The 25,844-nt window shown below is 32.2% G+C and overlaps 1 protein-coding gene across 1 annotated transcript; it reads right to left on the reverse strand.

The window, feature by feature from the left end:
- Window positions 1–4,744: 4,744 nt before the first annotated feature.
- Window positions 4,745–21,546, reverse strand: LOC139487158 (uncharacterized). The gene is made up of 3 exons (XM_071272134.1): window positions 20,395–21,546; window positions 12,343–12,807; window positions 4,745–6,088 (listed from the first exon to the last, which is right to left on the reverse strand). The coding sequence occupies exons 1-3, from the start codon at window positions 21,539–21,541 to the stop codon at window positions 4,872–4,874; spliced, it is 2,829 nt and encodes a 942-aa protein (XP_071128235.1). The 5' UTR covers window positions 21,542–21,546; the 3' UTR covers window positions 4,745–4,871.
- Window positions 21,547–25,844: the final 4,298 nt, after the last annotated feature.

The following is a 25,844-nucleotide window of genomic DNA, read 5'->3' on the forward strand; positions in this document are numbered from 1 at the left end:
AATGAGGTCAAAAGTATAATTTTGTTTTAAAATAAGAAAGATCATATCATAAGGAACCTGTTTACTAAGTGTCAAGTTGATTGGACTTCAGCTTCATCAAAAACTACCATGACCAAAAACTTTAACCTGAAACTCACATTTTTAATTTCTATGTTCAATGGACCATGAAAATGGGGTCAAAAGTCTAATTTTGTTTAAAGATAAGAAAGATCATATCATAAGGCACATGTGTACTAAGTTTCAAGTTGATTGGACTTCAGCTTCATCAAAAACTACCTTGACCAAAAACTTTAACCTAAAGCGGGACGAACGGATGGACAGACGAACGGACAGACAGACAGACGAACGTACAGAGAGACGAACGTACAGACGGACGGACGCACATACCAGAAAACATAATGCCCCTCTACTATTGTAGGTGGGGCATAAAAATGCTAAAACTGTTGTTATTTAAAAAAAAGACTGCATACACATAATGTTTTTACGGACACTTTGGATTTTTTTTATGATAAAAGCTTAAAGTTTAGCCAATAGTGCTGAAAAAGTTGTACTGTACCAGCAATCAAATAATTCCAAAGTGTAGATTTTTTTCACACAATTTATTTGCATTAGAAAGAGACTGGACAGACAGTTTATCAGTCATCCTTGTGATACATATAACTATATTTGAGAGATTAATGGTAACAATTCCCCTGGTGAAAATTCTAAGAGGAAAGTTCCTAATCAATGGCAATATCAAATATTTGGATTAAACCTTGTTTTATAGCTAGCTTAATTTCTTACTCGAATGACAGTTGCATAAAATTCCATTATATTGACAACGATGTGTGAACAAAACAAACAGACATAGTAGGTAACAGTGTTAAAAATAGGAGAACAGCAGTCAACCTTGTGTTATAATCTAAATTACAATAAAAACATTCAAATATGTTACAAAGAAACACAAAAAGGCATATACATATTCATTCATTTGGGATGGATGTATAAATACGGCGCCACGTTCAATCATTTTACCTTATTAGATAGAACCTTTTTTTTTCTAATCATTATTAAACTGCTATTCGTTTGGGAGGCTTAAATATGTAGTTTCTGTTGCAATTGCCCTACCGTTGTCAAATTTGAAATATTATACCAACTTTGATCAGTAAGGGCATTTTTGATTTTTTTTGTTTGAGGACTGCCCTCCATGCAGTTATAACATCTAAACTGTCACGACCTTTGGAAATTAAGAGTTGTGCCAGTTCACATCGCAAATAACTATTTTTATTTGGCATATCTTTGTAATCTTTGCGACGTGTTTGGAAATTTTAAAATTGTATCAGCGTCTTTGGTGTTCGCTTAAATTGTATAAATTTCAAGAGATTGATAGTTTCTCAGTTTGAATATATTGACATGATTCATTTGACATCGTACTATTATTGAAGAAGGATATCTGTTATCCGAAAGATCTAATATTTGTTCATTTTATAGTTATTTAATGGTGATGTTGTACCCTTTTTGACTTGTTATATATTATATTTTGTAGTGTACAGAATCATATTACATGATCCATCGCCCTGTAAGATTAACCGTTGACTATTTATTCAGTCATTTTATATATATATATATATATATATAAACGAGTCTAAATTGAAAACTACGTTAAAACCTATGATTGCGTTTGATAAAAACCGCAATTTTTATACGTGTGCATGTAAAACAAATTTTGTTGTAGAAGGGTCTAAAAACAGCACAAACAACATTTTCCAAAAGACCAAAAAAGTGAAAAAGTATATTTAAACAATGGGTCCGAAAAAGCACATTAGCAAATTTGAAAAAGCACATTAGCAAAATCGAAAAAGCACATTAGCAAAATTGAAAGACCGAAACAGTGTTTGTAAACAAAAAGATCCATTTTTTTGAAAATATATATACAATCAGAATTTTTATCTATATTTTCCACTTCTATCCAAAATAAAATCTTTAAAAATGTAATCTTTCTTTCAAAATCAAATATTTTGCCGTTAATCTTAAATGTCAACATACTGTGATTGTACGCAACACTTATTTATAAAAAGTTGAAAATAACACCATTTTAATTTTATGGGTCAGAAACTCTTTCCATGTTTAACTTCATCAGGAACTCTCAAAGCAATGACTATGTCAATTGGACATGCTTTGATACTATGTCTGCCCTTGAATATTTACTAGATAACATTTTTGTTCGCTTTGGAGATTCCGTATATCGTCAGGTTATCGGAATTCCAATGGAGACTAACTGTGCACCACTTATTGCGGACCTGTTTTTGTATTGCTATTAGTTACAATGTATGACTGAAATCAGCAAAGACCCATCGAAACAACATCTGATAAACAAATTTAATAATACTTTTAGATATTTGGATGATATTTTGGCTCTCAATAATGACGACTTCAGTATGTATACTAAAGAAATTTATCCTGTTGAACTTACTTTAAATAAAGCTAATTTGACAATGACCACAGCCCTTTCCTCGACCTTGTTATCTATATCACTAACGGGAAGCTTACTACTAAAATTTATGATAAAAGAGATGATTTTTCATTTCCTATCGTTAATTATCCATTTTTAGATGGTGACGTTCCCTGGTCGACATCTTACGGTGTTAATATATCTCAACGTGTACGATTCCCTCGTGTATGTAACAATGTTTTAGATTTTAACGGGAGAAATTTATGTATTACTGAAAAATTATTACACCAGGGTTTTCGATATCACAAACTAGTCAAAACATTTACTAAATTTTATCATCGGTATACGGACATCATTCGTAAATATAGCTCAACATGCAGACTTCTTATACGTTCAGGTATTTCACATCCAATATTTTATGGAAATATTCTTTATAAAGCACAAGCATGTCAGTATTCACCTCAGAAACTAACAAAACCTTTAAATAGACTTATTAAGAAGGGATATAGTTACGATACTGTTCGCAGGTCATTAAAGATTTCATATTTTGGCGTTAATATTGATTCACTAATAGGGTCTTTGCATCGGAACTAAACACATTTATTCAAAAACCAGTCGTTGGCATGACACGGGTTATGTTCTTCTCATATATGTTATGATGGTATGATACTAAACCCCTAACGGGAACGATTGTGCCTGATATTCATATGATGAAATCATAATCTTTCAATCAGTTTAATTGAAGTCTGGAGCTGGCATGTCAGTTAACTGATAGTAGTCTGTTGTTATTTATGTATTATTGTCATTTTATTTATTTTCTTTGGTTACATCTTCTGACATCAGACTTGGACTTCTCTTGAACTGATTTTTAATGTGCGTATTGTTATGCGTTTACTTTTCTACATTGGCTAGAGGTAAAGGGAGAGGGTTGAGATCTCATAAACATGTTTAACCCCGCCGCATTTTTGCGCCTGTCCTAAGTCAGGAGCCTCTGGACTTTGTTAGTCTTGTATTATTTTAATTTTAGTGTCTTGTGTACAATTTGGAAATAAGTATGGCGTTCATTATCACTGAACTTGTATATATTTGTTTAGGGGCCAGTTGGAGGACACCTCCGGGTGCGGGAATTTCTCACTACATTGAAGACCTGTTGGTGACTTTCTGCTGTTGTTTCTATGATCGAGTTGTTGTCTCTTTGACCCATTCTCCATTTCCATTCTCAATTTTATTTAAGAAATAATTAATGCAAGCTATATATTGTAGTTTTAACATGAGTAGGCATTATATTCGTGATTAGTGCCTTCCATGTTAAAACTACAATAAAATATACTTTGCATCAACTATTTCAATTCTGATTTGGACAATTACGGTCATGTCTATGTCCGAAGTGAACATAGATTTATCGCTTGTGCAAGCTCTATCATGAACCTCCCTTTTTGTTTGTAAACAAGCTTACGACATGCAATGTGTTTTCTAGAGGGAGTGGTTTTGAACAGCCACCATGCAATGCTTTGTCTAGGTCAAATATGTCAATTGCAAATTGTTACACATTGAAGTCATTGAATATCTGTAACAATAACATCTTCATGCCTTATATATCATGTACTGTAGTACGCCGCTAGATTAAAACTGACGAGGAAAGGTAACACACGGCCAGCGAAAGCTCTTTTTTTGAGAGCCCAGGTGGTCGTGTGGTCTAGCGGGACGGCTGCAGTGCAGTCGATTTGGTGTCACGATATCACAGTAGCATGGGTTCGAATCCCGGCGAGGGAAGAACCAAACATTTGCGAAAGCAAATTTACAGATCTAACATTGTTGGGTTGATGTTTAGACGAGTTGTATATATATATATAGTAATAACATGTGAATTATTAAGACATTGTGGGAAAAACATGGCGACACATTTTTTTTCTACTGTACTCCACTTTTTTATGAGGTAAGATTTCTGTATTGATGTTTTGTGAAATAACAGATATTATCAATTCAGATATGTGTTGAATTGTTCAAAGTTTTCCGACAACAATGCTTTTATCACGTAAATTTTATAAATTAAAGAAACAAACTCAAATTGATAAAAATCGTTATATCCTGTTTAATCTTTCTATGTTTAAGATTGATATTGGACAACATTGTCCGTATTTGTGCTCATGCAGAGGTAAAGTTTACACTGATATGTAATGCATTGGACCCGTATTAAAAAAGATCGAACAAAGGCTAATATTGTAATATTTTTTAGCTAACCATTCAACGTATTGAATGTTTCGTTTATACTAATATAAGTGATGGTCATTTGAAATTCGAAATAAAACATTAATGATATCATCAAAAATTCAGAAAATCCGTTTTCTAAAATGTAAATTTCAAAGCCTGTGATGCCATGCTATTTATCCACATTATTCAATGTTAACAATTTTCTCTCTCATTTTGTCAATATTCTTTCTTAAATCATAAAGAAGTATATTATTACTAACAGTGCTATGATCACTTTTGTCATATTAAATATATTGGACTTTTTAGTTGAAGATATGACAATATCCTTTGCATCAATTTTTTCAATATAAACTTTTGGAGGCTGATTGTGAAATTGTTCAAATTGAAATATGCGATGGCTATAACCAAAGTAATAATTAACAATGTACATTTCAATGCTACCATTTCTATGGTAATGTAAAAACAAACTAAGATGGTTTCCTACCATTATCTGTTTCGTATCAGAGTGAACCGACAAACAGTAACCAGATGATGGATAGAGGCCAAAAAGGATTGTCCAAACACACTTGGTACATTCTAAAAGTACAGTTTCTTTAAACACTCCATATTCATGTTTCCCAATACCAAACTTATATAATGTGTTACCACCGTTTAAATCGACGAAATCAATGTTTAGCATTGTTTGAATAGTACCTGAGGTTCCAAAGTTTTTAAGACGTGTAAATATAACAGGAGTCGCAAAACTGTCGCTTGAATACGTTCCTCTTAACTGTTTATTAGACATGGTTTTGTTATCATCAGAAATGTATAAGTTTGGATACAATGTGAAACGATCAAATCCAACTTGATTTGTTTTAATGGTCATCGAAACAGAATTTGTTTCATATGCAGCAAAAACCGGCCATAGTGTACCTCTTAATTTGAAGGGTTGAATTCTATATAACTCTATCGTTGTCTTACTCTGGGAAAATTTGGCTAAAAATAAAAGTGTTAAAGTAGAGGGTTGATAATTAAGTATAAATCGCCCTTCAGCAAAATATGAATTGGTTTCACTTTTGAATATGTCTTTACTTTCAATTAACAGTATATTTCCAATCGAAAGACAGACACCGAACTTGTTCTGGCATGAAAAACCACTGACAGCAAATATTGATGGGGATAATAATTTGGTGCTTATGCTGTCATTTGTCAATCCAAATTCAAAAATAAGTAAGTCATCATACTCTTTCGCTTTCAAAGACATTTGCTTAAATTTGATAGAAAATTCAATAGAACTTTCTTGTTCCGGAAGAAAAGATGTGTTTGCAAAAACACCTGCGTACTTATAAAGTCTACGTGTCGAACCACATGACATATTTTCAGATGGTTTTGTAGCTACTGTCTGATTATCAGCTGATCGACATGCAAATTGACTTGTCACTTGAGTGTTGAACTTCAGTCCAGTAACTGCAAATAAATAAGTGTTAAAAACAATTAAATATGTAAACAAGATAAAAGTATAAAGAAAAATTCCAGGAAATTTTAAAGTTACAATTTTAAAAAGACTTTCTAAATTACTGTGACTCCCTACCAATCTATCTATGGACATGCTACTAGTAAACAGTTCCTGCATCAGATGTTAGAATCACCGTATTTGTGCTAAAATGTGTTCTCAACAGATTCTAATTATCAATTTGTAAATGTACAGTAAGATATTAGACAGATTTAATTAATTATATTTGTGATACCCTTTATTTCAATTTTAAGAACCAAAAGTGCGATTCGGTAATTAAAATTTTATTATCGTCTTAACTTGAATGATGATGAAGCATTGTTGGTAGTAGCTTTGCATCAATACGAAGTACGTCACTTTGACCAATATGTCAAGCGTCATTGACTGTTACGTGGATATCGATGCAACTGTCATACAAGTGTCCGATGCACAATGTTTTGTCGATATTGTCACATCGCAATGTCAACTTTATAGTGTCGTTATTTTATTTACATTATATCCAATCTATATGTTCTTTATGTTGCATATATAGAGTCTATACCTTTCTGTTTATATAGTTCACATCGTATACATCGTGATGTTGACGATGTCGTGTCAACATCGTGTTTATATTGTATATCGACTCTCACCCTTTCTGTTTACATCGATAACATCGTACATATCGTGATGTTCGTGTTTACATCGTTTACATTTTGTGGAACTAGTCTTTTCCTTTGTGTGTACATCGTTCACATTGTATACATCGTGATGTAATGTTGACAATACTGTGTCAATAAGCATTCGTGTTAATGTTTTGTTCAGAGTCTATACCTTTCTGTTTATATTGTAAATCGTTCACCTTGTGTACATCGCAAAGTTAACAATATCGTGTCAACATCGTGTTTATGTTGTTTATCGACTCTCTACCTTTCTGTTTACATCGTTAACATCGTATACATCGTGATGTTTACAGTATTGTGTTTACATCGTTTACATTGTCAACATCGTATGAAAGAAGAGTACCAAGTCTACACCTATGTGTGTACATCGTTCACATTGTATACATCGTGATGTAATGTTGACAATACTTTGTCAATAAGCATTTGTGTTAATGTTTTGCTCAGAGTCTATACCTTTCTGTTTACATTGTACATCTTTCACCTTGTATACATCGCAAAGTTAACAATATCGTGTCAACATCGTGTTTATGTTGTATATCGACTCTCTACCTTTCTGTTAACATCGTTTACATCGTATACATCGTGATATTTACAGTTTTGTGATTACTTCGTTAACATCGTAAGTTTTTTTTATCAATTAATACTGTTCAATAAAGTCTGTATATTACATTTGTACAGTTTGCATTTTTTTTAACAACAAAACAATTAATACTGTTCAATAAAGTCTGTAGATTACATTTATGCAGTTTGCATTTTTTTAACAACAAAACAAAATCTTTTTAAAAAAATGTGATGTTATAACTCTAACTTGACACAATTAGTGTTTTAAAAATTGTTTATATGACAGTGTAACCAATGTACACACGATATCTTTTCAACAATGTATACATCACGATGTTAACGATGTCAACGATGTAAGCAATATATAAGAGTTCGAACGATGTAAACGATATTGACACGACATTGTGTTAATATTGTCAACATCGCGATGTGAACAATGTAAACACGATATCTTTTCAACATTGTATACATCGCAATGTTAACAATGTCAACGATGTAAACACTATATTTAGGTTCAAATAATGTAAACATCGTAGAAATCGCGTTGTTGACAATATTGAATAAACATTGTGCACTGGACAGGAATGACAAGTGAAAGGTTTAGCGCTATAAAATCAGGTTTAATTTACCACTTTCTACATTTGAAAATGCCTGTACCAAGTCAGGAATATGACGTTTGAAGTGTTTTATTATTTGATATTGCCATTTGATTAGAGACTGTCCGTTTTGAATTTTCTTCGGAGTTCAGTATTTTTGTGATTTTACTTTTTACCACGTTTGGTGTGGGAGCTCATCATAGTTTGATTTGATGTTTGATAAGTAGACTTGGCTGTTAGTAGAAACCCTATTAACAACTGTATTTACATCCTAAATCTTACTTTGATATTGTATTAAAAGCACAGAACTCACTTTGTGATCCGTATAAATTATCTTACTATTATTATTAATGTTGTAATACGATCTTTAAATAATGTTTACACACATTTGAAAAGTGTTTAGCATTACGATAATTTACTTCTGTTCTCGTACTATGAGCAACAAATTTATTTGGTAGAAAATATTTTAGTTATCTTCACACAAAATTATTATATTTAAAGCTACTCCTGTACGTTATTTTATTTCTCGCCACTTTGTCCCAGTTTATAGTTGTCTTTTTGACATTATTTGACATATGGTATTCATATTGTGTCATAGATCAAATTTATTCGTTCAGTGTATGTATACTTGTTTTTGTTAATATTTCTTTTTGATTAAATTAAGCCATAATAATTGATATTTTATCTGGTGTGTCTTTCTATGTTGTAATGATACACTAATGTGGCATGTTAAGATAAAAGTTTGTACTTGTTAAAGGTTGCAATTTTATATACAGCTGTTTCACTAGTCATGCCACTTGTGGGGAGAAATATAATATTCATATATATTTTGTTTCGTTCACGTGCTCGGTCCAAGATTGATCTCTGTTATATAATAGAGAAATAACTTTGGAATGTTACCAGATACACACATAATTCTAAAGACGACCAGTGAAGATAGGGAAGTACAGAATGTAATTGTTAGTATAAGTTCGGGGCATAAATGTTGAAAATATGCCGCACAGTCCTATGTTTTGAACTTTGAATTAAATAATAGTGATTATTAACTTTTCGTTTTCGGATATAATTTTTTACCAAACTTCATAGTAAAAGTGTCATAGGCAGTTCTTATGGAAATTGCATTGTCGATGTTTATAGAAATGCAACCCAAACGTTTAAACCCACTACGCATGTGGTTGTCATTTGTTGATGTGGTTCATAATTTTTTCGTGTTTTGCCATGAAGATTAGACCGTTTGTTTTCCTGTTTGAATAATTTTACACTTGTCTTAATTGGACCCTTTATAGCATGCTGTTCGGTTTGAGCGAATGCTGCGTGTGAAAGGCCGTACTTCGGCACATGACATGATATTATGCACGACTATTTAACTTCTCCTAAGAAATGCACACATTCACAAGAAAAAGTAATTATATTTCTTACATGACATCATTCAACACCGACAGCAGGAGATAAATCTTATCAACGTAATTCAACCATGATACCTTAATTATATTCAATTTAGATCATACTGAAAAGTTAGAATCAAAAGTCTTATTTTGTCCTTACTACACTAAGGTCCAAGGTGCTAAAAAGCAACTATTTAATGAGTTGCAATGGGTTAATGACCCTACCCCGTTGGTACATATGTCAAGTACATATTATTATTTTGTACAGGTTATTACTTGTCCAAACATTTTATGAAAGTAATTACTTGTATGAAGCCACAATTCAAGTTATTACTTGTACAGATACAGTTGTACAAGTAATTACTAGTACAATTTTTACTGAGAAAAACATAATAACTTGTACAAATCATTATTCTACCTTGGCCAATTTGATGTTCTCAACAAAACCTTTCCCTTTTAACAAATAATTTATGACTAAAACAAAACACCAAAATGTGTGTACTTTTTGGGTAACAACTATATAAGCAAAACTTCAAATAAAGTCAAAGTGTAAAGATGGAAAACAATGTAGAAAAAAATATCATGGTGAAATAATTAACTCTAATAATTCGATTTCACACGCGTAAGATACAGAGAGAATATAAGAAATGTAAAGAGAGGTAAATTAAGTTCCAAATAGTCAGCACTTCAAAGATATTTCTTACAGCAGTATGGTGTTTTGAATGAAGCAGAAATTGAAAAACCCATTCGCATAGGAGACGAAATTATTTATTATATTAGAGTTGATGAACTTAACCATTTGATTTGAACATCACATTTCAAAAGATGATTGAAATATTTATGATATATACTTTTTATAATACCAGTGCAAATGGTAGACTGAGGTCCGATGGACTGTCGAAATATCAAGTGAATATTGCCGAAAATGGATACAAAATAGGAAAAAAGTTGGAATCATAATTGGTTTATTGAGTCAAAAAATATAATCGAAGAGATCCAGAGAAATGATTGGATATACCAGAGAACACTGAGATAAACGTCATTTGAGCAGCACAATTGCATTCTTTAAGTGGTGACCATTGCCATGTTCACTGCAGCTGTCGGTGTGACTATAAGACAGGCAAGTGTAAATGAAAAAGATTGAGCTTATTGTGTAATTCCAGATGTCATACTTCCTTGTCTTATGCAAAAAAAGGTTATTTGATCTATGAGCTTTTCTTTTGTTTCCAATGTATGATATTACATATGACATATTTTATCATGATTTTTGTTTGAAAATAAAGGGTAAAATGGTTTTATTTTATTTTTGCTTTTAACGACTTTGTCACCTTGCACCGCTTGTCTGTATTTAAGTGGCAACAAACTGTTTAGCTAACGGAGTAGGTTCAGTAAGACCCGTTTTTGGCCCCAAAATATAGCAGTTTTACAAAATTGTGAAAATGTAATCTTTTAGCTATTTGCTGGAAAGTACAATGGTTCTGCTACATACACATGGTATGTTTTTGACAATAAAATGCACATATATTGTGTACTAACACCATTAAGTCATGCTAAATTACTGAAATATTCTCAATTTTAGCCTTTGAGTTAGATTTTTAACGGTTTCTGTCTTAAATGAAAGTGGCCGCATTCGTGTTCATTCATAGTATTGAAATCTAAGTTGTATTTGATGACAACACATATCATATATAAAGGTTGAGGATGAACACGGATCTGACCACTTTCATTGTTGACAAAAAAAATCTGAAAAGTGGCAAATTTGATAGATTTTTTCATATTTAAGCTTGAATCGGAGCGTTTTGAATGACTAAATCAGTCAAAATCTGTCACATAAAAGAATTGAATCAATTGAAACAGACACTTAGCTGTTTAAAAAGTGCAAAATCTTTTGTTAGATTAACCTGAAATTTGAGGGTAAAATTTGCCAAAACCGTACCTACTCCTTTGATGAAGGTGTCATTTTAGCGTATGTTGTTACTTTGCGTCCGTCGTTTGTCTGTAATCTTCTAACCTTTCAAAATTAATACTTATACAAACTTGAAAAAAAAAAAAAAACTAGTGCATGAATAAGAGAAACTAGTTAAAAAAAAAAAAAAAACAATTGACAAAAATTCCCAGACTAAACCCAAAGAAAGGAGTTATTGAATAACACATTTACAGCAAAAGAAGAAACAAATATAACTCAAAGATATTGTGTTGTACAAGTTATTATCTTTTTCTCATATTTTACTAGTAATTATTATAGTTGTACAAGTAAAAACTGTTGTGACGGTATCATACAAGTATTTACTCGTACAAAGTTTTTTTACTAGTAATAACATGTACAAAATACTAAAATGTACACGACAAATATATACATATATCTTGTGACACATGCATGAAACGCAGATTTTTTATGATACATTTGAACTAAGATGTACAAAGTAAACATATTATTGACTTTTCTAGTTACTGCGGTGTGATTTGGAAAACAGACACGTAAACGGACTCATATGGTACTAATATAGCTCATCCTAGACCTAGTAGAAGAAAACTGAATATGCAACAATTTAATGGCAAGCTTTATCTTATTCATATATGCGCATTTATATTTCACATCAACAGTGATTCTATTTGACAAACATAAAAAGACTTGTGAATGTTTTTTTTCAATATTCGATGTCTACCATGACTTTTATGCTTTTTGTTCCTACCTTTCATTACAAGGATTTGTAATCCTGGTACCTTTGATAACTAATTTGTTTGCTATAATCCACAAATTTTTATCTAAGAAAATACTGTTCCAAGTGTGTTTGAGCTTTTGATTTTGGCATTCCATTAATTAACTTCTATTTTTAATTTTCCCCGGAGTTCGTTACTTTTGTTATTTTACATTGTTCTACTATGCAACTATAAATATGCATGAGTTTGAACGTATTTTTGATAACGTTTCTATAAAAAAAAAACAATTTTATCTGTTATGATTGAAAACTCAGAATACACTAGCAATCTGTATATTCATACTTACGTTTATTGTGTTCTGTAAGGGCAAGTGGTAGCAATGACATTTCGCATACAATTGTGAAGAAACTATAAGCAAACACAATACTCCAAAATACGGCAAAAACGTCAATCAGGTATTTTGAAATATGTTCTCTAATATAATTTTTCCATTCAATGCTTCTTTGGTAATTGGCGATACCAATGGACCTGAGATTAAACCTTCCAACATGTCTGACATCTTGTTGTACATTTCCAACGATCCGTTCGTTTGGCTGTTCTTGATGAGCCTGTGTATTGTATGGGTTTTCAGGGCGTAATAGCTGTATTAGCTTTGTTGGAGTTTTTAGAACCATGCTGATTGAATAGATCATATACATGACACTCTGTTTTACTTTTTGGGTGAAGTAACCAAACACATCTGCTAAAGTTTTGCAAATTTGATTTCCAAATTTGTTAATCGAATTCATCTCATGGCGTTCTTGTTGGTGCCCTGCAAATATACAAAATTACTATGGTTCTAAAGTTGTTTTTCTACACTGATATAAAACATTAGTTGCTATTCTAACCCAAGTTTCTGTTGAAATTCTTGACTAATCAATCTTTTTCATTTCAATTCAATCGTTATGTTGTAATACGTATCAATAGTCTGCAACTAAATGTACATTTACGCTGAAGGTAGAGTAGTACAGAATGTTAGTATCAAAGTAGTCTTAATTGGATCCCTTATAGCTTGATGTTCGGTCTGAACCAAAACTTCAATACAATCGTTATGTTGTTATACGTATCAATAGTCTGCATCTAAGTGTACATTTCGGATGAAGGTAGGGTAGTACAGAATGTTAGTATCAAACTAGTCTTAATTGGACCCTTTATAGCTTGATGTTCAGTGTGAGCCAAAACGTCGTCTCGAAGGCCGTTCTTTTACCTATAATGGTTTTCTTTTTACCAATTGTGAATTGGATGGTGAGTTGTCTCAATAGCATCATAACACATCTTCTTATATCAATAGAGTTGATAAAGCGTGTAAAGTAATAAAGAAATGGAATGGAAATGGGGAATGTGTCAAAGAGACAACAACCCGATCATAGAACAGACAACAGTAGAAGGTCACCGATAGGTCTTTAATGCAGCGAAATTCTCCCGCACCCAGATCCTTCCGGTCCCACCCAAATTGGGGTGATCTCAGGAACACGCAGATACGGTTCCACATATGACATCCGTCGTATTGCAATTAAGATCAACATGTACATGAAGTCCAATGTGTAATTCAGTACATTCCAGAATCGAAAAGGAATGTTTAATGCACTCCCTTTGCCATTTGTGTTATTTACAAGGCGAATCTGTTGTATTTGAATATTAAACTAAATTCTCTATTGATTGTGTATCATTCACATTTCTTGAGCTGCATAAGAAAAATATTTCTCCTCACTAGTAAAATGTTTGTTATCGGTAAATGATTGGTTGAAATTTAATTACGACGTCAAAGTTTTTTTTCTTCTGAATTTGCCATTGGATGTCATACAAAAAGACGACAATGTCTGATGATGTCACATGTTAAGAGCATGACTTTTTTAGAAGGATAAAAATCATAAAAGGAACAGATTGCACCACTTTACCTCGTTTATAACGATATTTCGACACTCTTATCTGTTAAATTTTAAGTATTTACAAACCACGAATGGAGACCTATTATAATACATTTATTGCAGTGGTGGAATCTATCTTTCTCTAATTCTTACATGATTTATTCTTTTCAAGACCTATTGATTATTTCTACTTCATAATTATGATGTTTCAATTCAAAATTGCACATGCATCTCCTTAATGTAATGTAACCTCCTACGGGTCTAAAATAGGGTTAGTCAATTTTATAGTGATTTTACCTTCGTCATCATTTTCTATGCATTTTACTTATTCTCGGTTGATTCGTAGGAGGTCAATATCAAACAATGTAACTTATAATATTGTATTATGAATTCCTTTCGGCTCCAATTAAATTCGCTTTTCCATACGTGATATTTACAAAATCTGAAAATGTTCTTAAAGATGTAGCTCAATAAAATCTCCGTGGCCATCCATTTTATGAAATATTTGGAGATAGCCTGCTTTAAAATATATTTCGTAAAACATAAAAAAAAATATATTTTATGTAAAGGAAGGACGAAAGATACCAGATGAACATTCAAAACTTCTCAGTCGAAAATAAACTAACAACGCCAATGCTAAAAGATAAAAAGACAAACAATCAATAGTAAACAAAACACAACATAAAAATTACAACTGAAAAGGATCAACCCCACCAAAATTGGGGTGATCTCAGGAACACGCAGATCCTGCTCAAAATATGACATCCGTCGTGTTGCAATTTACACCACCATGTACATGAAGTCACATGTTTAATCTAGTACATTACAGATAGACAAGGAATGTTTAAAGCACTCCCTTCGTCATTTGTGTTATAATTTTTAACTCAACTGCCATGACAGTAAATCAGCAGAGTGAAAAAATGCTATGTTTAGGACAAGATGAAAATTACAAACAATTTAAAAACAGCTGAAATCTTTTTCAAGAAAATATAGATGAACTGTATGAAACACTGAGGTATCGATGACATTGGCTGTATCTAGCAAAACTTTTAGGAAATTTTGGTCCTCAGTGCTCTTCAACTTCGTACTTTATTTTGTCTTGTAAAGTTCATTTGATTCAACCGTCACTGATGAGTCTTTTGTAGACGAAATACAAAATTTCAATCCTGGTATCTATGATGAGTCTTTTTACAACCACTAGGTCGATGTCACTACTGGTGGAGTTTTTATCCCCCAATGGTATCACCAGCCCAGTAGTCAGCACCGCGGTGCTGACTTGAAATATCATTGATATGGTCATGATATTTAATACTGTTAACAAAATCTTGAATCTTTGAAATACTAACTTAAACACTTTTCTACCTCAAGAATAGAACAAAAGAGGGACGAAAGATACCAAAGGGACAGTCAAACTCATAAATCTAAAACAAACTGACAACGCCATGGCTAAAAATGAAGAAGACAAACAGAAAAACAATAGTACACATGACACAACATAGAAAACTAAAGAATAAACAACACGAACCCCACCAAAAACTAGGGGTGATCTCAGGTGCTCCGGAAGGGTAAGCAGATCCTGCTCCACATGCGGCACCCGTCGTGTTGCTTATGTGATTACAAATCCGGTAAATAGTCTAATTCGGTAGGTCAAATTCATGAAAGGGAAGGAGATTGTAGTTACGACGTGAGGAACATATCCGATATCATTTGTGAAATGGTTATTCCATAACGGTCAACCAACTCGTGATGGCGTCCGTAAAATTTACGAAGGGATGATTTCAACTTCACCATTTGGAACTCTTGATTTAATAGCTTCCTTGTGAGCAGTAACCCTCTATCAAGAAAATCATGATAGGAAATGCAAGCACGGGAATATCGTATCAATTGAGAGATATATACCCCGTATGCAGGTGCTGCTGGAATGTTGCTACTTAGAAATGGAAAGTTCACAATTGGAAAGCTGAAATCATCTCTTTTGTCGTAAAGTTTTGTCTTCAACCGACCCTCATTGTCAATTTCTAGATGTAAGTCAAGATATGAAGCTGACTTAACTGTATCTGTAGTATCCTTTATCTCCAATTCGATGGGATAGATGCGTTCCACATAGTCACCAAATTTTGAATTGTTTAGTGAAAGAACGTCATCTATATAGCGGAAAGTAGAGTTAAAGGATATTGCTAACTTCTTATCTTTCTTCCTAAGAAGTTAGCTTCTGACGCCTAACAAATTAGCTTCTGACGCCAATACAAAATTTCAATCCTAGTATCTATGATGAAAAAATTAAAGCAACAAGTTTTAAAATTCGTGCATCATACTCTTTTTTTCCAGATTCAATCAGGAACGTTAAAACCCCATTTATTTAAAATCCAACAATAAGAATATACTAAAAAGATAAAAAGCTATTAGGATCTTTAAATAGCCAAATTTATTTCTGGTCAACATTGACTTAGGGAGTTGAAATCTTAGTTTCTTATAAATTCAAAATTTATTAACGGACATTTTAGAAAACTTTCATAAAAATTATGTCAGTACCGAAATTAGAAGTTGATGATAACATAGGGGACTGACAGCCCACTAGCAGAGGTATCGATCCAGTGCTGTAAAAATGTAAACATCACAAAAAATTGCATGCGTCCGAAGCATTCAACTGATAGGATTAGCCCCTTCCACCCTAAAAATGTCTCTTATCATTAAAGTGTGTACATGTACCTATTCTAAACCCCAATGAACACACAGTATATATTCATAATAGACTTAAATGACAGTTAAATAATAGTCAAAGAGTAGATCGTTCTTTTAATACAATCAAATAGCTGCCATTACACACTACTCAATCACGAATACAACAAAATGACGTGAAGAAGCGCTTTGCATCGAAAATGAATTACTTGTAAATCTAATATTTAAAAATTTTAACATATTCAGTGGGTTTTTTTTATTTTTATTTAAATAGTTTATGTTATATTTTATGCATATTTTAAGGTTTTTCTTGTCGTAGAACACACCGAGAGTTTTCAGCATTGATCAAATGAAAGACCGACAGTAGGTAGGTCTTTCTTTAGAGAATCCTGATACCCCGAGATGTGTTCTACGACGAGAAAAAGCCTAAAATATGTATTATCTGACTTATATACCTAAAAAAAACTATGTTTTTTATAGAGATTTGCTAATTTGAGCATTCTTTTTTTACCGACCACACTAAAGTGGGATATTCCTTTCTTATGCGTTCAGGTAATACGCCCTACGTAAAATGTAGAATGTGAAATAATTAATCTAGATATTAAAATTTTTATTCATACACAAGAAAAATATTACTCTTCAACTTTGTTCTTGTTTGGCTTTATAACTATTTTGATCCGAGTGTTACTGATTAATCTTATGTGGACGAAACGCGCGTCTGGCGTATTAAATTATAATCCTGGTACCTTTGATAACTACTGTAACTACATGACGTAAGGCACACATAAAATATTACCATCCGATAACAGTGTATGAAAAATACAAGACAATTTATCAGTTATTTATTGTTCCAAATTAGTTTATAAAAAAAGAGGTGTTTCTAGGTTGGCGTTGTGTTTATATTTTTAATGACATCTATATTGCGGGAAAGTTATTTTGTTTTCAATTTTAAAAATGATGCTATTCAATAGAATATAAGAACATTATATTAGTTAATCATTTGACAAATAACATTTGACATTTAACAAAAAATTCTCTGAAACTGACATTATAAAGATGCTTGATGTTTTTATAGACAACACATTTGTTACGTTTGGAGGACGTTCGGAGGACGTGTTTTTCAACAGACTGTCGGCATTCCAATGGTAACAATTGTGCCCCTCTTCTTGCCGACTTGTGTCTTTATTATTATGAGACTGACTTCATACAGAAACTTCTTAGGAAGAAAGTTAAGAAGTTAGCAATATCCTTTAGCTCTACTTTCCGCTATATAGATGACGTTCTTTCACTAAATAATTAAAAATTTGTTGACTATGTAGAACGCATCTATCCCATCGAACTAGAGATAATGGATACAACAGATACAGTTTAGTCAGATCATATCTTGACTTACATCTAGAAATTGACAATGAGGGTCGGTCGAAAATAAAACTATCGACAAAAGTAATGATTTCTGCTTTCTAATTGTGAACTGTCCATTTCTAAGTAGCAACATTCCAGCAGAACCTGCATAAGGAGTATATTTCTCCCAATTGATACGATATTACCGTGCTTGCATTTCCTATCATGATTTTGTTGATAGAGGGTTGCTGCTAAAGGAAGCTACTAAACCAAGAGTTCCACATGGTGAAGTAGGAATTATCCTTTCGTAAATTTTACGGACGCCATCCCGAGTTGGTTGACCGTTATGGAATAACCGTTTCATAAAAGATATCGGAAATGTTCCTTATGTCGTAACTACAATCCCCTTCCCTTTAACGAATGTGACCTACCGAAATAGACTATTTACCGGATTTGTTATAACATAAGGTAGCACTCCACAGTTAGAAAATAAAATTAAAAATGAGCCACAAAATGTTTTATCATCTCCTATTCCTGGATATCTAATACATTAACCCAACTGTTTGTGTTGTACATGTGCATATGTATGTAATCAGTATATTCCATAGATTTGCTTTTCAAAAGTTAAAAGAGTGAAAATTAATTCCTTATATGTGTATCCATGGCAACATTCGGCATTTATTTACCATAAAATATTGCAAAAAGGGGGGTTGACATGTCACATATCCCCCCAGAATTTGGATCAAACTAGAATTTCAATGCCTTTGAGTGATACCTTTTTAGAAACTGTTTTCATAAATCTTCGTAATGATCAAATAAAAAATGGGTGTCTTTCGCCTCATTTTTTCGTAAAATCCAATCACAAAGTTCGTGCGATAAAAAGTTGGAAAAAAACATTACAATAATTGCCGGACCAATGTATGGTAGGGACATGCAAATACGGACTGTCATGCAGAAAACAGCCTATATTACATATATTACATAACCTTGATGTTCATATAAACCCAATACAAAGGCTATTTTAATACTCAGCTATCCAAAAATGATTTTTATTGCACACTAGCTCTCATATTTGAAAAATCCACAGGGGCCAAAATGCGAAACTACACATCTAACTGTGGAGTGCTACCTAAGCCACACGAAGGGCGCCACATTTGGAGCAGAATCTGCTTACCTTTTCGGATCACCTGAAATCACCCCTAGTTTTTGTGGGGTTCGTGTTGCTTATTCTTTTGTTTTCTATGTTGTCTCATGTGTACTATTGTTTGTCTGTTTGTCCTCTTTAATTTTTAGCCAGGCGTTGTCAGTTTATTTTCGATTTATGAGTTTGACTTTCCCTCTTGTATCTTTCATCCCTCTGTTTGATACTGTAAAAGGTACACAGATATGTAAAAAAAAAATAAGAACTAACACGAAGGGAGCACGCTATCGTGATAAATGTGCATGTAACACGAAAACGAATATCAATAAACGTAGCTCACAGTTTGATTTCCTTTTCAGTGTCATTTTTAAAATCTAACGCACAAATGTGATAAATCAGAGTTTTACATTCAAATTCATCTCACATATATGATACTGTCTCCGTATTGAAGCGAAAAATTAACAAAACTTCACATTGTTTGTTTCCAAAATTAAACTGCGGACAATGACGGTTTTTTTTACACCTAGCATAGATTGATCTTTAACAAATAGATTCCAATATCGGCAACAAAAAACTATCAAACGCATATAATTTTGAAGTAAATTATAGTTTGCATTTTATCATGGAAAAATTGACCTCACACAGGTCATTATTTCATGCTTCGGAGCATATTTTAATGAAACATGGTATCGTCCATGTTGATTATTCGAAAGAATGACATATTGTTCTGAAAGAAAATAACTCAGTATTACAAAAATAAAAAGAACAGAGGTCTATAGAAATTCTTTAAGAGCATTGCATGAACTACTTTAATGCCAATAAGTTTGTTTAACTCATAAACGTGAGATATATTTAACCGACTACTAATATAGCATGTGACGCAGTGTATTTATTGTGTTTAGATGTGAAATTATGAATTGACTTTAATATATTAAGAAGACCATATATTTCAATAGGACTATATTATTTATGGAGTTTTAAATTTGCTTATTTGTCATTTGAATGAATGCATTATATATTTTTGACAAGTATTGAATTTGTCTCAAGTATGTGATTTCATATCGTCATAGAACATGTCCTCTAATATTAAACAGAAATAGTATGGCTATTTGGTTGTGCAAATGAGAAACATTAACGCTATATTTCTAACGGCCATGTCATTATGATTACCACCTCACAAAAAAACACAACAGTCTAACTGAAAGTATAAAGTAGATTTCATATGGTCTTGCTTATTACCTAAATAGGTTGTTTAAAAAAAGTCTTATTTTGAAACTAAAAAGAAAGGCATTTTTTCAATAATAGCAATAATTAATAAAGAGTCAGATACCTTTTGCCGGCTCGATCAACGGCTTCAAATTTTCCTCTCTTTGGTTGTTTTCCAGAATTTCAACATTACTATTAAACATTTGAAGATATTCATCAAAATCGACATTTTTCTCGGTATCTTTTCTATCGCAAGTTGAATCTTCTACAGGTGTATTTAAGTACCGTTTAACATGAGAATCTATTGTCTGATGCACGTTCAAGAAGGAGCTCATACTGTTGCGGTTTATAAGTTGTTCCGTAAGGCTACAACATTCATTTGCATTTAAAAGAAAACTGTCTAAATTATCTTTTCTTGTCAACAGTTTTGATTCTTTCCGTTTGAACGACGCAGTATATCTATCTAGAAGACTTTGTCTTTTGTTTTTTAAATCTTTAATACCTCTGTTATATATGGCATCCATTTGTTTTATGAATTCATTTTTTTCAACTTGTAAAGTATTAGTTTTGTCACGGACTTCTTGCACGGTGGATTCGACATGCAGTATTCGTGTTCGAAGAGATTTTGCGTCATTTCCTAATTCACTTTTCCGCTGTTTGAAAGCTGCTTCAATGTCCTCAAGATCATGCTTACTGATGTCTCTATGTTCATCTAGTGCACATGAAGGACAAAGAACACTTTGACAGTTTGAAGAATTGCAGAAATATTTGACTTTTGCCCTTTCATGATGAGGATTTTGACAAACATCAAGATTGTCATCTTCCTCTCGGAATGTCTCAGATTTGTTGATAAGTACCTCGTGCGTTTTATTTTCTGTTTCGTGTTGACAACGACAAAATTCACAAAGGTTAATATTACATTGCTGACATTTAAATGTAATATCAACGGTATTGCCACACTGAGAACATTTCTTAAAAGCATTGTGATCCGAGTGAGTTTGCAAAAATGAGGTCAAATCCCGCCTTGTGTTATCCTTCGGAAAATCGATTGGTCCATTCTTCTTTACTTTATGTACAGCGTTACAGGTCGGACATTTAATAGTATCCTTTCGGCGACCGAGCCTTTTTATACATTCTGAACAAAATGGATGATGACAGGGGAGAAGCCTAGGTATTCGTTCATCTTCGTCGAAAACTTCTGTACATATGCTGCACTCTAAATATCGACGCTCTAATTCAGTAATCAAATTGACCGTATTTTTAAATGCCATGCTTCCTCATTCTGAAAAATCATAACATTCTTCTAAGAGTAAGAAATTTCTGATAAGTGATTACCCAACTGTGTAAAAAAACATTAATTTAAGTAGGAAATTTGAAGTAAATAAAAACTTTCTGATTAAGTAAAATGTACACTAATAGTGTACAATGATAAAATGAGTTCCCTATTAAATACCTGGAACAGATAATCATTTAAAAAAAATTATTCACCGTCTGTATTTATTTCACGACTACACGGGGATAAGTACAATACATGTGTTTAATTATTTTATAGATTTAAATTAAATCGAATTTTGGCGTTATTGAACTTTTCTTTTGTACATAATGTTGTATTATAATTTTCTTTTTAAGGTAAATGAAACGAAACGATACTATAACAGAAATATGCTATGTTTAAAATATAAATTGGTGTCAACAGTTACAGTTTAGTAACAACAGTGAAGTAAGATTGCCATGCACTGACGTTGGTAATTCTATTCAATTTAGAGGTAAATTTTACGTTTCATCATCATAAAGGGTTCTTGGATTGGGGACGCATATTACCGTGAAATATTAGCAATGTATTATATTTTAAGTATCTCCAATTTAAGGGTACACAGATTATTTCAAAAAATATATTTTTATTTTAAACATTAGCAATGGACATTATCAATTTGAAAATTGCGTAACCTTTGTCATGCACATTACGTTATTACTTGTAAAAGTTATCAAAGATACCAGGATTATGATTTAGTACGACATACGCGCGTTTCGTCTACATAAGACTCATCAGTGACGCTCAGATCAAAATAGTTATAAATCCAAACAAGTATAAAGTTGAAAAGCATTGAGGACCAAAAATTTCAAAATGTTGTGCCAAAAAAAGAAAAGATGAAAATATTTCCAAATCTAAATGCATTCTGTGCGATGATGATGATGGAAGTGTTTAACGACCTTGACTGGATTTACATCCCTCGCACGGAGAGCGATTGGTGAGCTTTAAATATTTTCTGCAGTTGGTGGTCAGTAATAGGTTGAAGGCGCCATTTTGGTGAGTGTCCATCTTGGTTTTGCCGAGTTGTTTTTTATTTGTTCTGAGCGATACTGTGTGGTTACAATGTATACAGAGTAAATATATAATGTGTCAAATTTTCGTCAAACTTTTGTTCAAGGCAAAGAAACATATTAATTTAAACGTTCTAGTACGTATAGAATATATTTTTTGTATCCACGTGCGGTGGCTTTGCAAATTAAACGGGTGTTTTTTAATGTTTAACAACAAGTTACTGTATTTCGAATTTTGATAATGTTATTTAAATAATTAAAATAAAAAAAATACAGTCAATGATGCATCAGCACCAAACAAATGAACAGTTAAAAAGTAACAAAATCTAATTTGAGTTTGAGTTTAACATCTTAGTCTAAAAAATAACGACATTCGATTTCACGACAATTTATTTAGATTAATTGGCGTCTAGTCTAAAATATTCACGTAATGTCTATACATTATACTCAGCCTCATTGGCACTCATACCACATGAAACAACAGCTCAAAGTTTTAATATCTAAAAATTGAATTTCGGAGATATCTTCATACATTGAAAAATTGGTAATATTTCAAGACAAACACTTTAATAATAAAAGAACAAAGCTCAAATAGTAATCTATGATAATAAATTTTTTAGTGAACGTTGCGGGCACAATTCTTTGGTGAGACTGTATAATATACAAAAATGCAGGTAGCGAGAGAGTTTGTAGGTTTGGTAAATCGACAAAAAAAAAACGGAAATTACCATTGCATGTTATCTGTGAACACTTTGAAACCCAATTAAATAGTTGAAAAACGCTCATTTCTATTAACATAATTAAATAAAACAAATTCTTACTTTTTATATCCGGCGAAGTTTGTCCTCACAGCCGTATTTACATGGTTGTCAAGAGTGTTATGTACTATATATCGTTTTGTGTTTGAGCATTTATATTCTTTTGTTCGGTTTTTAAAAAAAGGAATAAAGAACTCAGGAGTTTTTCAATGCATACTATCTTTACAGTATAAAAGGTTATCTTACATACGTAAGTTTCAATGAATGTTTATAAATGTTTCATCTCTCCAGTGCAGTTTAAATTTTGTCGACAAAACATATTCAGTCGCTCTGATTGAATTATATATTGAATTGAAAAATTTTACTTACACTTTTGTATAGTTGTTTTGAATGTGTTATGATATAAAACTGCACCGTAATCATTCATAAGTATTCATAGGGAAAATTGATCATTTTTCATAGCAAAGTTAAACAATGTTAGCTTCGATATTCCTTATCTGAATGGTGTGGATGGCTATGCATTGTGTACAGATATCCTTAGCTATATAAAAAAATAAAACAAGTCAAGATACACTAAATTCAATATTTATCGTCAATTACAACTCATTTTTTTTTGCATTTTCTTTTTTCATAGGTCAATGAGTAGTTTAATTTCAGTTGGATTTGTTATTACCATTTGTATCTTAATCAAACTTATAAAAAAGTGGTAAAAGATACCAGAGGGACAGTTAAACTCAAAGATCGATAATAAACTGACAACGCCAAGGCTTAAAATAAAAAGACAAACAGACAAATAATAGTTCAAAAAACACAACACAGAAAACTAAAGACTGATCAACACTAACCGCACCAAAAATTGCTCATCTCAGGTGCTCCAGAAGGGTAAGCAGATCCTGTTCCACATGTTGCACCCGTCGTGTTGCTCATATAATTTATGATCATTCGATTTTTATACATTCATGCCTTTCACAAATTCTTTTTTGAGAGTTGCTGATGAAAGTAAATATAGATAAGAGGCTCTCAATAGCCTGAATCGCTCACCATGAAATTGTTTGCTTAAATCTTTTATCAATGATTATTTTTGCTTTTAAATATATATCAATGAGTGGCATAAAAATGCCATTTGAATGGTCTTCATATTTTTCATATTCTCCAAACGCAAATTACCCCTTTGTTCCATTTTAGTCATAAATATGATGTTTTTTGACGTACAAGGAAATAAAATGCAAAATTTATACTAGATCTTCTGAAGTCTTTTAGTCCAAGTTTGGCTGAAATCTATTCAGCAGTTTCAAAAGAGAAGATTTTTTTAAAGAGGGCAAACTAGATGAAAAAATTGTGGAAAATTTGTATTCAAAGGGCAATAACTCCTTAAGGGATCAACTGTCAATGTTAATCTTTTAAGTATAAAAATATGATCCCTGATTTGACTGATAATTTCAGGGCAGTATACCTTGACCTAATAAATACGTTTTCTCTGATTTCCTCTAAATGCTTTATATTTTGAGTTATAAAATTTTAAGCCATGGTAACCATGTTTTCTGAGGAAAAAGAAATGCTTAACTAACTTTATTCTAGATTACCTAAAAATCATTCAGCTTAAGTGGCTTAATTTGATTCAATAGTTTCAGAGGAGAAGTATTTTAACGTTAATAAATTTAATAAACAAATTGTGTGAATGTACGTAATCTTTATCTATAATAATATTCAAGATGATAAACAAACAGTACAAAATTTTCCTAAAATAACACATTTAGAGATAGCAAACCAACAATGGGTTGTCAGGTTCATTCGAAAATGTCAGAGCTGATATAATTTTACCTACTGAACACGTTTAAGTCCGATTTGCTCTAAATGCTTTAGTTTTTATAGATAAGCTCAAAACTGTATTTTATCCCTATGTTCTATATTTAGCCGTGGCAGCCATGTTTTTTTACGAAACAGAAATAAAACACATGTACAAACTTTTTTCTAGATACTCTAAGGATCATTTAGCTTAGGTAGGCTTAGTTTAATTAGTTCTGTAGTATGAGAAGAGAAGATGTTTGATATAGTTTACACGAGTGCCACATGTGGAACAGGATCTGCTTAGCCCTCCAGAGCACCTGAGATCACCCCTAGGTTTTGTGGGGTATGTGTTGTTTCTTCTTTAGTTTTCTATGTTGTGTCATATGTACTTCTTCGATTTATGAGTTTGACCGTCCCTCTGATATCTTTCGTCCCTTTTTTACACCGGACGGACGATGACGACAGACGACGACGGACACCAAATGATGGCAATAGCTCACATTTTCGTCGGAAAGTTGAGCTAAAAAACACATTGGTCGCATGAAATTTAGAACGTATTGTTTTCATTTTTACAGCACTGGGTTGATACCTCTGCTGGTGGTCTATCAGTCTCCAATGGTATCACCAGTTATTGATACTGACATAATCTGATAATTTATAAAAAAAATCCGTTAAATTGTCCATTAATGAATTTCGAAATTATTAG

Source organism: Mytilus edulis, chromosome 8 (assembly GCF_963676685.1).
Source record: "Mytilus edulis chromosome 8, xbMytEdul2.2, whole genome shotgun sequence".
Classification (NCBI taxonomy): domain Eukaryota; kingdom Metazoa; phylum Mollusca; class Bivalvia; order Mytilida; family Mytilidae; genus Mytilus; species Mytilus edulis.

Coding starts and splice junctions, on each gene's coding strand:
- LOC139487158 (XM_071272134.1), bottom strand. CDS start 21,541: ATGGCATTTAAAAATACGGTCAATTTGATTACTGAATTAGAGCGTCGA. Junction 12,808..20,394: donor GTTGATCGAGCCGGCAAAAG/GTATCTGACTCT, acceptor GTATATTTGCAG/GGCACCAACAAGAACGCCAT. Junction 6,089..12,342: donor CCTTACAGAACACAATAAAC/GTAAGTATGAAT, acceptor ATTTATTTGCAG/TTACTGGACTGAAGTTCAAC.